The 13,383-nt window shown below is 36.2% G+C and overlaps 1 protein-coding gene across 1 annotated transcript in view; it reads left to right on the plus strand.

The window, feature by feature from the left end:
- Positions 1–12,894, plus strand: part of LOC150094317 (monocarboxylate transporter 12-like) — a 79,400-nt gene extending 66,506 nt beyond the window's left edge. The window contains exons 2-5 of the mRNA XM_090412437.1: positions 5,962–6,295; positions 8,271–8,547; positions 11,717–12,098; positions 12,272–12,894. Coding sequence (XP_090268563.1) covers positions 5,962–6,295; positions 8,271–8,547; positions 11,717–12,098; positions 12,272–12,894 — 1,616 coding nt within the window. The remainder of the gene's footprint in view (positions 1–5,961; positions 6,296–8,270; positions 8,548–11,716; positions 12,099–12,271) is intronic.
- Positions 12,895–13,383: the final 489 nt, after the last annotated feature.

Raw genomic sequence — 13,383 nt, forward strand, 5'->3', positions numbered from 1 at the left:
GTATAACAGCTACATGCAAGTCTTATGCGTTCAATTGTTAGGCTCTAGTTGTTTCATGTAATATTTTTATTGCTTCGTCTGTTTAAACATTCCAGTTTTAAATATAAACTTCAGGGTCGGTCTTGTGAGTTTGTTTCTCAATTTCTCTCGGATTTTTACTACAAAATGCACCTTATTTCGATTCATTCTAAATAACATTTTTACTCTTCTTATAGTATAGAAGCTAATCCCGACTATCCCACTGACACATTTGGCGTATTCTGATTTCTCCAGATCGGTCCTATTTGGTGCACTAATACCACACGCACAATAAATCTCAAACTTTATTTTTTATGGTGGGTGCAGTAGCTTCGGCGTATTCATTTCTGGATGCATCTTATTATATCCATGACATTCTTGATAGGAGGGGAGCGCGATTGTTAGACTTGAGTTGAAATTACCTTTTATTTAAAATCCCGTCTAAGATAACCGGGATTCAAACCCAGATCTGTCCAACCAAAGGGCAAATATCACATAAGTAGCTGCTCTATGGAGGTGCTTTATTTATGACAGAATGGTGTTGTAATTAGAAACGCAAACAAAAGCCAAATACTGATGGCTCTGTTGAATTCTCCAGTGGTAAAAAAAATCTTAGGATGTCTATCATTAAGATAATTTATAAACTCTTGCATTTTTTTTTTTTGGTCAAGCCAAACAAAGAAAACATCAGTTTCTTTTTTTTGTATTTTTCTAAATACAAAATAAATAGAAAAGAAGGAATTCATATCATGTCGAATTAAACCCCCCCCCCCCCTAAGATTATATCGACTGACTTGGTACCTCAGTGGAAACATTTTACTCCCCCAAAATAGACAAATCAGCCGAAGAACACACCCACTTAATAGAGAAACACCAGTGCTCTTCTCTAAAGTTACCATTTATGAATTATAAAAAAACCTCTTTCTCATGTTAACCTCTTCGTTTTTTTCCATTTTCTCTCACTCGCTTTATCTATCTTTCATTATGATGAATTTCCCTCTCCCTCAAAACAAATCTTGTATCAAGAAAGGTTGAGAATTAAAGTTAGAACATCAATGCGCGCGCGCGCGGAGAACTCCCAGCGAGCTAAGTTGTACGAAATGTCATGTCAGTGATATTCGAACTGCCACCACCCACAAGGTTTTCGCTCTTAACTTTGACAAATTGCTCACTTCGCTCAGATAAACGATCTAAATCAAGTCGAGATGAGAGGGGAAGGCTTTCCATTTACTCCACAAATATTCGAGTTAGTGCGAAGCTATCTTGCCAGCTGTCTTTGACTGTTACAGTTGTCCCCTGAAACAGTTCCGCTTTGAACACAGCGGGTGAGAGAATTCATATCTTACTGATGCAGATGGGCAAAAGATGTTCGCTATCTCTTCATTGCAAGCAATGCCATCAATATAGGACGGGAGTGTATTTAATGTATAGGGAAATAATTAAATATCCCACCTAGTTCAACCGATTTTAATTGAAAAGTAGTATAAAATAAATAAATAGAACCATTTTCTATTACATTGACCATATTTAATAGGACATATAAAATCTAGTCAGCCGAAGATCACTATCGATGCTAATAGACCGTATCATCCGGGAGGGACAAAAAAAAAAAAAAAAAAAAAAAAAAAAAAATTCTTAGTAAAGATCGTATGAGTTTTTCTCACACTTTTTTACACAGAAAGAAACCCGTAATTTCCATTACATCATTCTCTTTCTCTAATCTCCATGACATTCTTAAGTATCAAGAATTTCCACCACGCCATATATCAAAGGGACGTGTAACGAACCCTAATTTTTACAATGAACCACTATGTATTACTTTTCCACACCAAGGAACTTGATCGATAGTCGCGTTACTATGACAACGGCAGAGATTTTTGTCATTTTGCAAGCGATGTGAAACGTTCTTGTTGTAAAGTGGAGACCACTTGTATGCAAAGCACGATAGACGTATAATTTAGAGTGATTTATAAGGCGTACAAGAGACCAACTGATGTATTCTTCGGTTCTCTTCATTAGCAATTTCCATTAGTTACTAGTCAGGCGATGGTACGTGGAACAAACAGGAAACACGTCATTAAAACAGCAGATATTCAGGTGAGATAGGAAAGACCTTTAGTTTTTCCCAAACAGGGACTTGATTCTGTGGCTGGTATTCGCAACGAAGCAATTTATTTATTTATTTTTATTTATTTTTTTTGAAGGATGAATTTTCAGTCAGTTATAAGTAGGTAGAAAGATGCAAAAAACCTAACGCAATGAGAGTTGGTAATGTCTCAATCCTCAATGGAAAAAAGGCCTGAGTTTAGTTAGCAAATGTGTCTTGATATATTCTGAATTTCCAGTTGTCCATAACAATGACATTTGCTTAAATATTATAGTTTTTCATTGTTTAAATATCTTTGATTGTTACACCATACAGTTCTCTTGTTTGTTTCAATCTTTGTGCTCCAACAGTGAGAAATCTACAACGTTTGGAAATCTAACTGTAGATAATATTTAAACCTCACGTAGTGTAGTATCCTGTACACCCCTCGAGGATAAATATTGGGAATTTGATATAAAAAAAAATATATAAATAAATAAATAAACGATGTGAGTCAACTTATTTAGATTTCATGACATTGTATTTTCCATTATTAAACGTCAACAATGTATCCGATTCTCTTTGATAGTACAATAGCAATGAGCCATTGTTAGGAGGAGTTACATTTTTTAAATAAATGCTTTATTTATCCAATAGCGATCCAAATATGGGAATGGAGTATTTGCTCCAATTCATAGCTTTTTAAAAAAATCCAATTTAGTATGTTATTAAAACACTTCCTCATCTTTATGGCTTCCATCTTCAACGTGAGAAGAAAGAACTCTTCAAAGCTATGTGCAGTTGTTCTTTTAACTCTCTTTCCATATCGATCTACAATGTGCACAGTATTGTCATTGTGTAGCAACTTCAGCCTATGCATGAATGTATTTTTTTTTTTTCTTGCATTTTACATTCTACGGACTAGTTCATTTATCAACATTATATTAAAGGCCTGCCACTTCAAACTGGCCACCTTTTCTAAAGGAGCGTTCAAGATAGCTTGGCGTTATTATTGATTTTTAAAATCTATACAATATAACCATCTACCCGTTCATCCATTCTCCATTTTCTACTTTTTTTTAAAATATTTTATTTTACATGCTTTCCCTTTCATTATATTCCTAAGTTTTACGGGAATTCTTTCCGCTTCTATCCCGAGTGTTACTTTCATTGTTTGTTGGTAACCGAGTTCCTCCTTCATACCTTCCGAACTCTTTCAAGTTGATATTGTGCATTGAAAATTGTTTCCCGATGGATTGTGGTTATTTAAAATTCTATTAAAATGTGCGTCTAACAATAAACTACGAACTACCTCTCCGAATTGCATACACGTAGCTTTGATGACAAAATAAAGACGACGTGTCATATAAAATGTCTTAATCTTCCTCCTGTAAACAAATATCTGCTTACATCCGGGGATCACATTGGTTTTACAGAGGGAGAACTCGCAGAAAGATGGCGAGAAGGAAATTATTATATAGAGGAGATATAAACTCAAAGAACGTTCTCAAAATTCTACTGCCTTTTCAGTTGACAGAGCTCACATGGAGGTGGCAGGTTTTCCTTCTGAAACCCTCATTTTTTCATCCACCAAAACAGACAAACCAGTCCGAAGAACACAAGCAAGTAAGTCCTAACAGGTTGGAATCTCTCCATGGAAAATTCATGTTTGTGATTGTCTTTTGGTGGAGATAAATTCTATCCCCCGAAGTGGCTTGAAACAGTTCCTTGTTCGGTTACTGTAGAAGGGTTTCCAGCCTATGTAAAAAAAAAAAAAAATCAATTAAAAATAATTAAAAAATTAAAAATAAAAAACAGTAATTCTTAGTCCGCAGACGTTACGAATGGACTAGAAGTTTAAATAAAAAGACCTTTCGTCGGTGGGTGGGTGCCACATGAAAATAAAAATGTAAAGTAGTCAGAAAATAAACAAGTTAGGTTCTAGATGCCATTATAGCTGAAGCAAGTAACGCTGTGAAGCCAGTGTGTGTCTGTTAATTTGCATACATTCTTTGGTTTCCTGTTTTGCAGAATGGAAAAAAAAAAATAAAACTGAAGTTTTCCTAAGGGATAACCCTACTGACTACGTATATGCAACTGCTAACGCACCTTCAGTTGAAAAGTCCACCCTTTTATCCTATCTGGGGAAAATAAGGAGCGAGTTACTAATTCTTTTCGCCCAAATTACGTAAGATAAAGCAGTGTGTGTGTGTGTGTGCGCGTAGAGAGAGAGAGAGGGGTATTGTTTGAAATATTTCCTGCATTTCCTGTGCCGGAGATGTTCGTAGGAAAGCGGTCGTCAAGAAAGGGCACTTTCCATGACAGATGAATTCATACGTAAAAGAAAAAAGGGTAACAACGACCCTTTCCTGTACAGTCCGAGCCAATGCCGTACTATAACCTTTCTCCCAATAGCCAGCATCAATTTCTCCCCAATGACTTGAAAAGTCCATCGGTGATCAATCTTTGACAAACGAATATCAGATCGATTTCCGCCTTCTTCCCCCCCCCTTATCTTTTCCCCATCCTTCATAACTCCATCTCTGCATTTACCAACCACAATTTCCTCACCTACCGGGGGGGGGGGGAAGGAAGTGAGGAACCTTCATCAAGCACGTGCGTTACGACCTGCATTTGTTACGTTTCTGACAGACTAACGGTATTCCGGAGCATGTCTTCCCTTCTCGACTTCCACGCACCCGTCTCATTTTTCGCCGCTACAAGCACGTGAGCCGACATGCGTTGCCCACAACACCGCCAGATCCACACTTCGTAATGACAAGGCAGAGGTTTCGGTGATGGATTGGCGAACGCTGGCGCCTTTGGATGTAACCGTCGAACGCATCTGTTCACCACTAAGGCCTACGGCCTATTAACAGAGTTGCAGAGCGAGAGAAAGTAAGAAACTCGCTTTTCTTAAGAAGCGGAGAACCTTACTGATTAAGATTTGATTTTTTTTTTTTTTGTCGTTTCTATACTAGACCGTTCCTCTTGTTTCTTTGATCTCCGTAGAATCATTCCTGTCATTCTTTCTCCCCCTTCTTTCCATCCATCTGTCTATTCACGCACAACGGAAACCTATTCATTGTCAGAGTTTGTGGGAGCTTCTTAAGTTAGTCTTAATAAATGATTTTTCCTTCTTTACCTTAACTGTAGAATTGTGTCTACGCTTGCACAACCGTGCATCATTTGAGTGTGGATATTAGCAAACACCATTAAAAAAAGAACTTTGCACCTCTCTCCACCCTACCATTAACGTACTTTCACCCCACCCTTTTATTTTATTTTTTTTTTTTTATGGATCATTACACGCCTTCACTTTTAACCATTTCCCCACGTTTTAAAACACTTCTTGGTCATTTATTACGATGGAAGTCTTAAGTGAGAAGCTTCGTTCTCATCCATTTGCACTAAGAATTCATTGACTGCTTCTATCTTGTATGCAACTGTTCCAAAACGTACATTAGAAACCGCCTACTCATCATTAAATTGTTGCTTCTACGTCATGGAATGTTTCTTTCTTTTTTTTTTTTTTGTAGACATAATTAATAATCACTAATCAAAATAAGATAATGTCTTTATTATGTTGTTTGAATTACTGAAGTCATTAACGCCCGGCATTCATTCCTCCCCTACAATTAAAAATGGAATATTCCATTCTTAAACAATGAACTTGGGAGAAAATGCTCCAAATACTAGCAGGAGAGAAAAACAACCACTTGATGTCGAGAGTATTTTCAATTGTTTCCAACAATGCAAAATCACTTAATGAAAATGCTATTATTCTTCTGCTTATTTGTAACCATTTGTGATAACTTAATGTTTTTTTTTTTTTTTTTTTTTTTTCCATGCTATAGTGTGGATCGGCGCCTTATCCACAGCATCGGGATTATTTCTGGCGCCAATCATCGTCGCTTTTTGTCGCCGAAAAAGTACAAGACTAACAGCCGTCTTCGGAGGGTTAGTATCAGCCCTGGGGTGTTTGTTTACTTCGTTTGCATCGCAGATCCATCAGGTGTTCTTAAGTTACGGAGTTGTCATGGGTTTCGGACTCGGAATGGCTAGAGAAACATCCAGTCTCATGATGGGACAATACTTCAAAAGAAAACGGGAATGTGTGGAGGTAATCGTGCAATCCGGAACCGGAATAGGCATTACCATATTCTCCGTCTTCCTCCGAGAAATTATGCGGTGAGTTTGTTGTTTGTATCAGGTTTTTTTTTTTTTTTTTTTTTTTTTTTTTTTTTATAATTTCCAGTCCACAATGCGTAACCTTACACTTTGTTTACATGAGCAAATCCCTTCTCTACAGAATTCCGTAGGGTGATTAAAAAACCAAAGCATGACATAATAATCCCCATAAGAAAAAGAGAAATCTAATTAGTGTCTGAATACTGCATAATAGTTTTTTTTTATTTATTTTTAATCTCAACTCCCGCAAGTTCATGTTTTTTATATTAGAAGTAAACACTTGGATAAAAAAAAAAAAAAAAAAAAATCAGTCGTGTTAATGAGATACGCGACTTCCTAAACGATTTTTTCTTTTATCCCGTTACAAAAACCGTTCTTTTTTTATAAACAAAAAAAAAAATAAATATTACTTCTATTATGAATGCATATATTACTGAGTTTGCAGTGTCATATCTTGGATAAGAATTGATATCAATTATTCGTTGCGTGACTATTTTAATACGTTTCGTAGCTGGTTTAATAATGTTTTGAATTGAAACGAAGCCAGATAGCTAACGTTATCCGACGCCTGTAATATCTGGAATTATTTTAAAAAAGGAAATTATGTAAACTGGCGTTTTTTTTTTTTAAAAAAAAAATACATGCATATAATGCAAGCTTAATTTCAGTCTATTTCTTCAACTCAGTCTTATTTCTATGAAGATATAAAGAGATAGCATTAATGAGGTTTTCAAGGGAACAGATTTTTTTTTTTTTTAAAAAGTAAATAAATCTGACTCACTAATACGAAACATCTTGTACTAAATTAAATTTCAAATAATAAAAATATAGTTAAATTTAAGGATTCCATTATTCATACTGATTTGTGTTGTTTTCACAGGAAAATTTTCGAAAAATTAAGAAATTAATTCAGCAACTAATAAAAATATTTATTCCGGGACTTCTGTTTGTTCATTATGCTGTTTATCTGGTTAATATTGCGACACGCCAATTATGCTGTCCGTCCTCACACAGAAAAACTACTACCCCTCTACCTGAGAATCGCTAACTCAGCATTAGTGGCAAAGGCTTAGAGAATGTCCTTTGATAATGTTCGAACCAGAGATCTCGTTCTAATGAAATAGCATATGTTGTTTTCTCTCTTTTTCATGTGAATTTCTTTACGTTTATCCAATATACGTTAATTCCATGTTTTGATTTTCTTTTTCAATCGGATCTGTTATTTATAAACATGAGTCTTACTTTATTTTGTTATTTCAAGTTATTTGAAATGCATAATATTTGCAAACACCGTTAAACTCGGTAACAAATTATTCACTTTTGATTTTTGTTAAGGTTCTTATAATGCATTCTGTAATTTTACATTTTTTTTTTCTAGTTAATTTTTTTTCTTGTCATTGTACATTTGCGTAGCCAATATTCTTGGAGAGTAGTTGGATAAATGCCTAGAACGCCTGGCCCGATTTATTTTAAAGTCATCCTTTTTAAAAAAAAAAAAGAAAACATTAAATAGAACTTTGATTACTTCTACTCTTTAAAAAAAAAGGATATTTTAAAAAAAATCTTATTTTATCAAACGCACCTTTTTAAAATAATAATAATAGTAATATAATATGGAAGTAAATTTTGATAATGTTACTGTGGATAATTCGGCATTTTGTTTTATCCTAATTGGCGAATTACAATTGTTGAATTATATAATTGGTGAAAATCTAAGTTGGTAGACTTAGATTTTCGAAATCTAAGTCTACCAACTTAGATTTTCGAAATCTAAGTTGGTAGACTTAGATTTTCGAATCGCGAAATCAAAGGAACAGTACAATAATACGTTACACTGTACGAAATGTTCAACATTATAAGTGTAACCCTCAAATCTAAACATGCCACATTTAAAAATATGAAATAAACGAAATGCTTTAATTTTTTTTCTATTTAAAAATATGAAAAAAACGAAATGTTTTAATTTTTTTTCTAGGGCGCTGGGTTGGAGGTTAGGACTACAGACGGTAGCGGGAGTAGTGTTCTTAATTTTCTTCTTAGGCATCTGCTATCGATCAGCGTCCTTATATCATCCACAAAGGCGTGCGATTCTCCATCTGAAAAATCAGAGGAAGAAAATTAAAGACAAGAACGCCGACCAGGACAAACCACCCTTTTTCGACTTTTCATCTCTACGTGTAGGGGCGATACGAACGGTGATGTTAGCCACGTTCCTCTGCTCCTTCGGTATCTACACGCCCCTTTTCTACTTGGTGAGTATTGAGCATACCGTAAGAATTGTGATTTGTAGTCTAAAATTGTTAATAGAAAAAAAAAAAAAGGGGGGGGGGAGGGGGAAGATTTCGTCTTTTGGTTTTGCAGTCGTTATTATAAGTATTCAACCATCGCTCGTATCTCTAGTGAATTCAGAAATAAATAAATGCAAGTTGGTTGAAAAGACGTAAACACTAAAATAATAATAATAATAATAATGTCAGGCTTAAGGAGAATTCTTTGCAATTGAGTATGTATTCCAGTGGCGAATTCTCCATGCTTGCTGCGCAAGCTCATTAATTGAGAAAGAAGTAATATTTATTTGCTAATAAATGCATGCATTTATAAGCATTCCATTTAGGCTTTTATTTTTGTAGACAGAAGACGTCTTAAGCTTGGTCGGCAATGATTGAGCTTTGCGTTGTGTATCGAAGGCCGATGCTTGCTCGTCTAGTCAAGGCTACCTCGGCTTGCTCGGTTGTAAGAGCTTCCAGGTCCTCGCTGCAGCACTGTGATTTCATGCGCGCGCATAGCCATTTCCGCTCCCTTCACGTCGTTTAAACAGCGGCCATACGCAGTCAAAGTAGCTCTAACCAGTGAGATTCAGCCAGCCTTTACAAGTGTGCGCGTTGCTTGGGAAAATTAAGTTACAACCAACTTTTTATGATGATGTTATTGACCAGTTCATAAAGAAGAACCGTAGGGTAGAATTTGCATTCAAGTAGCTAAACTGAAAAAGATAGAATATCATTTATAAAATAAATGTTGTATTTGTATGATTAAATGTACATAAATTTCTAAATACAGTATATAGTTTTAAATGGTCAGTAATTCATTATTCCGCTAATCAGACTTCAATGACACCTCTCACTCCCTGAATGATAACAAGAGCAAGCGTGAATTTCAAGACCAGCATTCGCCTCTGATGTATTCATTGTTGACCAACAGTGAATTACTTGTACATTATTACGTAACATCGCCATAGAACCTAAGGATTCATCGTCAGAGGGCTCTCTACACTATCCAACCTACCATCTACATTACTTAATCTCTATCCACAGAACACAGTCTATGCCCACCAATGCACCGCACAATCCATTCCACATCGCGCCATCTACCGTTCACTAAAAATATTTTTGTCTGTTAATAGTGTGTGTGTTTTTTATACCAAATTTGCTTTTATACAGGATGAAAACCCTAAATTTTTAGGAGAACAAACCCTTAAACTCGTCTAACTCACCTTCGAATGTAAAGTCCATACTTGAATAAAGATTTATTTTTATTCTCTTAGTCATAGCGAGGAATAAAATTTTCCAGTACTAACTTGAATAAGGTAGTCCATATTTTAGGTGGTGGATGTAAATAGTTATATCCCCTCCCACAAAAATACTGAAAAAAGAACGCGAAGTTGAAATCACTTAAACATTGATTAGATTAAGTATTTCGATGAGATGGATTCAACCTTCGAAATTTTCACTGCTCAGATTTTGGACTTGGTTAGAATACAACTAATTGGTAGCAAGTTCTGTCTGTGGAATGATCTTGCTTGCAATATTGTATTTTTCTTTCTTTCTTTCTTATGTTGGCCTCTGCGACCGTAATATTTGATAGGCAACGATAACTCACTTTTAAGTCTTAGAAACTCAGATTTGTTTTCTGAATAGCATCGATGGTGTTCCTTCTTAAACATACGATAAAAAAATAACTATAAACCACTATTTATTTTTTATCTTTCCATTTTTTCTGGATTCTTTCGGCCTCCCAAGTGATCCTCGAGTCTGTGCAACTCTATACTGAAAGGAGGTGTTATTTGTCAAGAGGCTCTTCCATCTTTCACAGTTTCACCCCCCCCCCCAAACACTCGTGCCACTACCACCGCTAAACTATAAAGGCTTCGCCTCTGACGAAAGCATTAGAGTGTAAACAGAGCCACTTCATCACCAACGCTGTCCCCTCGTTTCCTTGCCGCCAGATGGGTTAGTGGTCTTCACTTGTCTTGACAACAGCTTTTCAACCGATGTTTCCCAGCGTGGTGCGAACGGATCGTATGAAGTAGGTACCGCACTGCTCGCTCGAAACACTGCTGTTTAAATCATCAAGAGGAAGGTGAGGAAACAGTGCGAAGAAACCGAAAGAACTTAATGAGTGTTGACAAGTGTTACCTTCTTGTGACTACAGGGAAAACACAGATTACAGTTACAATAAACATCCGTTGACTTTGTCCTAGACGATTTATAAAACAGAAAACTACACGGAATAAATTAATTTTATTCTTTTATCTTATTCACATACTGTAATTGCTGTTTTAATATTGAGATATTTAAGAAATCGTCTGCTAATTCAACAATTGTAACCAACAACATTATTTAAAGAGAAAACAAATAAATGCGCGTGCTGGAATTTATTCGTTAAACAATGTTTAACATTCAGTTGAAGAAAGCAATAACGTTTAACGTAGATTTCATTTATTGAGGATGTCAATGAAATCAACAATATTGAACGTCAATTTCATTCATTGATGACGTTAATGAAATCAACAATATTTAACGTGGATTTCATTCGTTTGATGATGTTAATTGAATCAACAATACTGAATATTGATTTCATTATTGATTATATTAATGAAATCAACAATATTTAACGTCGATTTCATGCGTTTGATGATGTTAATTGAATCAACAATACTGAATATTGATTTCATTATTGATTATATTAATGAAATCAACAATATTTAACGTCGATTTCATTTATTGATGATGTAAATAAAATCAACAATAGTGAACGTCAATTTCATTCGTTGATGATATAAATGAAATCAACAATATTGAACGTCGATTTCATGCGTTTGATGATGTTAATGGAATCAACAGTAGTGAATGTTAATTTCATTCATTGATTATATTAATGAAATCAACAATATTTAACGTCGATTTCATTCATTGATTATGTTAATGAAATCAATATTTTAATGTCGATTTAATTAATCTGTTAGTTTTTGTTTTATGGGAAATCAAGAATAAACCGCTCAGAATGATATTTACATTTTAATGACAACTAATTCATGAAATAATGAATTGGTTTAGAATGCCTCTATTAATTTTATATCAATGTTGTACTAGTAATACAGCAAAGATTTTGAGTAAACTTTTATTTTATTATTTTTTGCAGGTCTATATCGGGGAAGATGAAGGACTCCAGCACAACTCAATTATTCTTCTCCAGACGTTTCTTGGTTTTGCATTCGCCTTGGGGTGTTGCGCGTTTGGTCTCCTTGTCGTCCGTAGCAGTGCCAAATGTATGATAGCTCGCCAGTATCTATGCCAAGCAGCCATGTGCGGGATTGGAATTGCTATCCTTTCTTTCCGAGCTGTAGATGGTTACCATGGCTACGTACTCTTTGTGTGGTTCTACGGCATTTTCTGTGGAGGATTTCAATACAGTTTGAAAATGTTTGTATTCGAAAGGGTTCGCGCTCGGAACTTTGGACGCGCATGGGGATTTGTGCAATGGTCGCAATTTGTACCCGTGCTTGTGGGCATTCCAATCACAGGTAGGTCTGTTAACAGTGAAATTATCAACGGTAATAGTAGTGAAGAGTTGAATGTGGTCTATCCCCTTCCTGCATGTAACGTGTATAAATTAGTGTTAATGGTGGTGCTGCCATCTTTTGGTTACTATATTTATTACTTAGTAAAAAACGTAATTTTAATAATTTTCTTTTAGGTTACATTAACGAAAGTAAAGGTCCCAAGACGGGGTTTTTCTTCTCAGCAGGATGTGCCTTTTTGGGAGCCGCAGCCATGTTCTTGTTGAACATCCGGAGCCGTGTCACTGCACGACACATGTGTCTGGACTCTCCTTATCTTGTGACTGATGACGGCCAACAGGAGATACCGAATCCCGAAATACTGGCCGATGGCCACGTGTGTATGTGTGGCAACAACTTATTGACCTCCGGAGACAGTACACCGGTGACTAACAAATACCAGAGAACTTTGACTTTCGCTCCGCCCGCAGATCTGAGAGACGACGAAGAGAGGCGGGCCGATCACCTCACTTGCATCTCCGAAGAAGCCCTGATGGACGGTGGGGATCAAATCCCCGATGACTGGTACCCCGAGGAGTGCCTGACTCCGTGTAACAACAGAGACTTGGAATACATGGGGGTGCCAGATTCTGACACAGGTGACAAGGTGCCACAACTCAACCGGAGATTTCGCCTGCCGTTCCGTAAGTCCCGTCGAGCGGATAGTTCCAGTAACGTGCCGTATGAACATCCCACCGTCTACACGCAGCCTCTAAGGAAAACTATGACAGTTATTGAAGAGGTCACAAGTACTGTATGATAGTTGGTTTGTTTTTTTAAATACTAACGCACACTTGTGATCATGTGATGGAGCATCCACCCACCTACTCTTTCTCCTTTTGACATCTCACCCACCCACCCACCGAAATTATCTGATTGCCAATTTCCAAGCAATCCCTCAAATATTCCCTTCTCTCCATGCCCGCGTTGACAATGAAAAAAAAAAAAAATCCTTCGGAGTCCAAAAGCACGCTGACTTTGTGTAAATAGGAATTGCTGAAAACATGAAGGCTTGTATAAGTATTAGTAGTAAAGATAACGTAAAATCGTGCCTCACCCAAGTCTCCACTGCTTACTGAGACATGATACTAACTCCCAGACTGCCTTTTGTCAGTAGCGTGATGTCACACTGAAGTCAGTCGAGCCTATACAGGCATAATCTCATTTCAAATACGATTGAGAGAAAACGCCGATACCTATAGTATAAGGCATTTGAAACTGTTTATAGATTTCTTCAGATCTTGAGATT

The sequence above is a fragment of the Typopeltis vanoorti genome, chromosome 22, assembly GCF_054136105.1.
Source record: "Typopeltis vanoorti isolate ZY-2024b chromosome 22, IOZ_Tvanoo_1.0, whole genome shotgun sequence".
Classification (NCBI taxonomy): domain Eukaryota; kingdom Metazoa; phylum Arthropoda; class Arachnida; order Uropygi; family Thelyphonidae; genus Typopeltis; species Typopeltis vanoorti.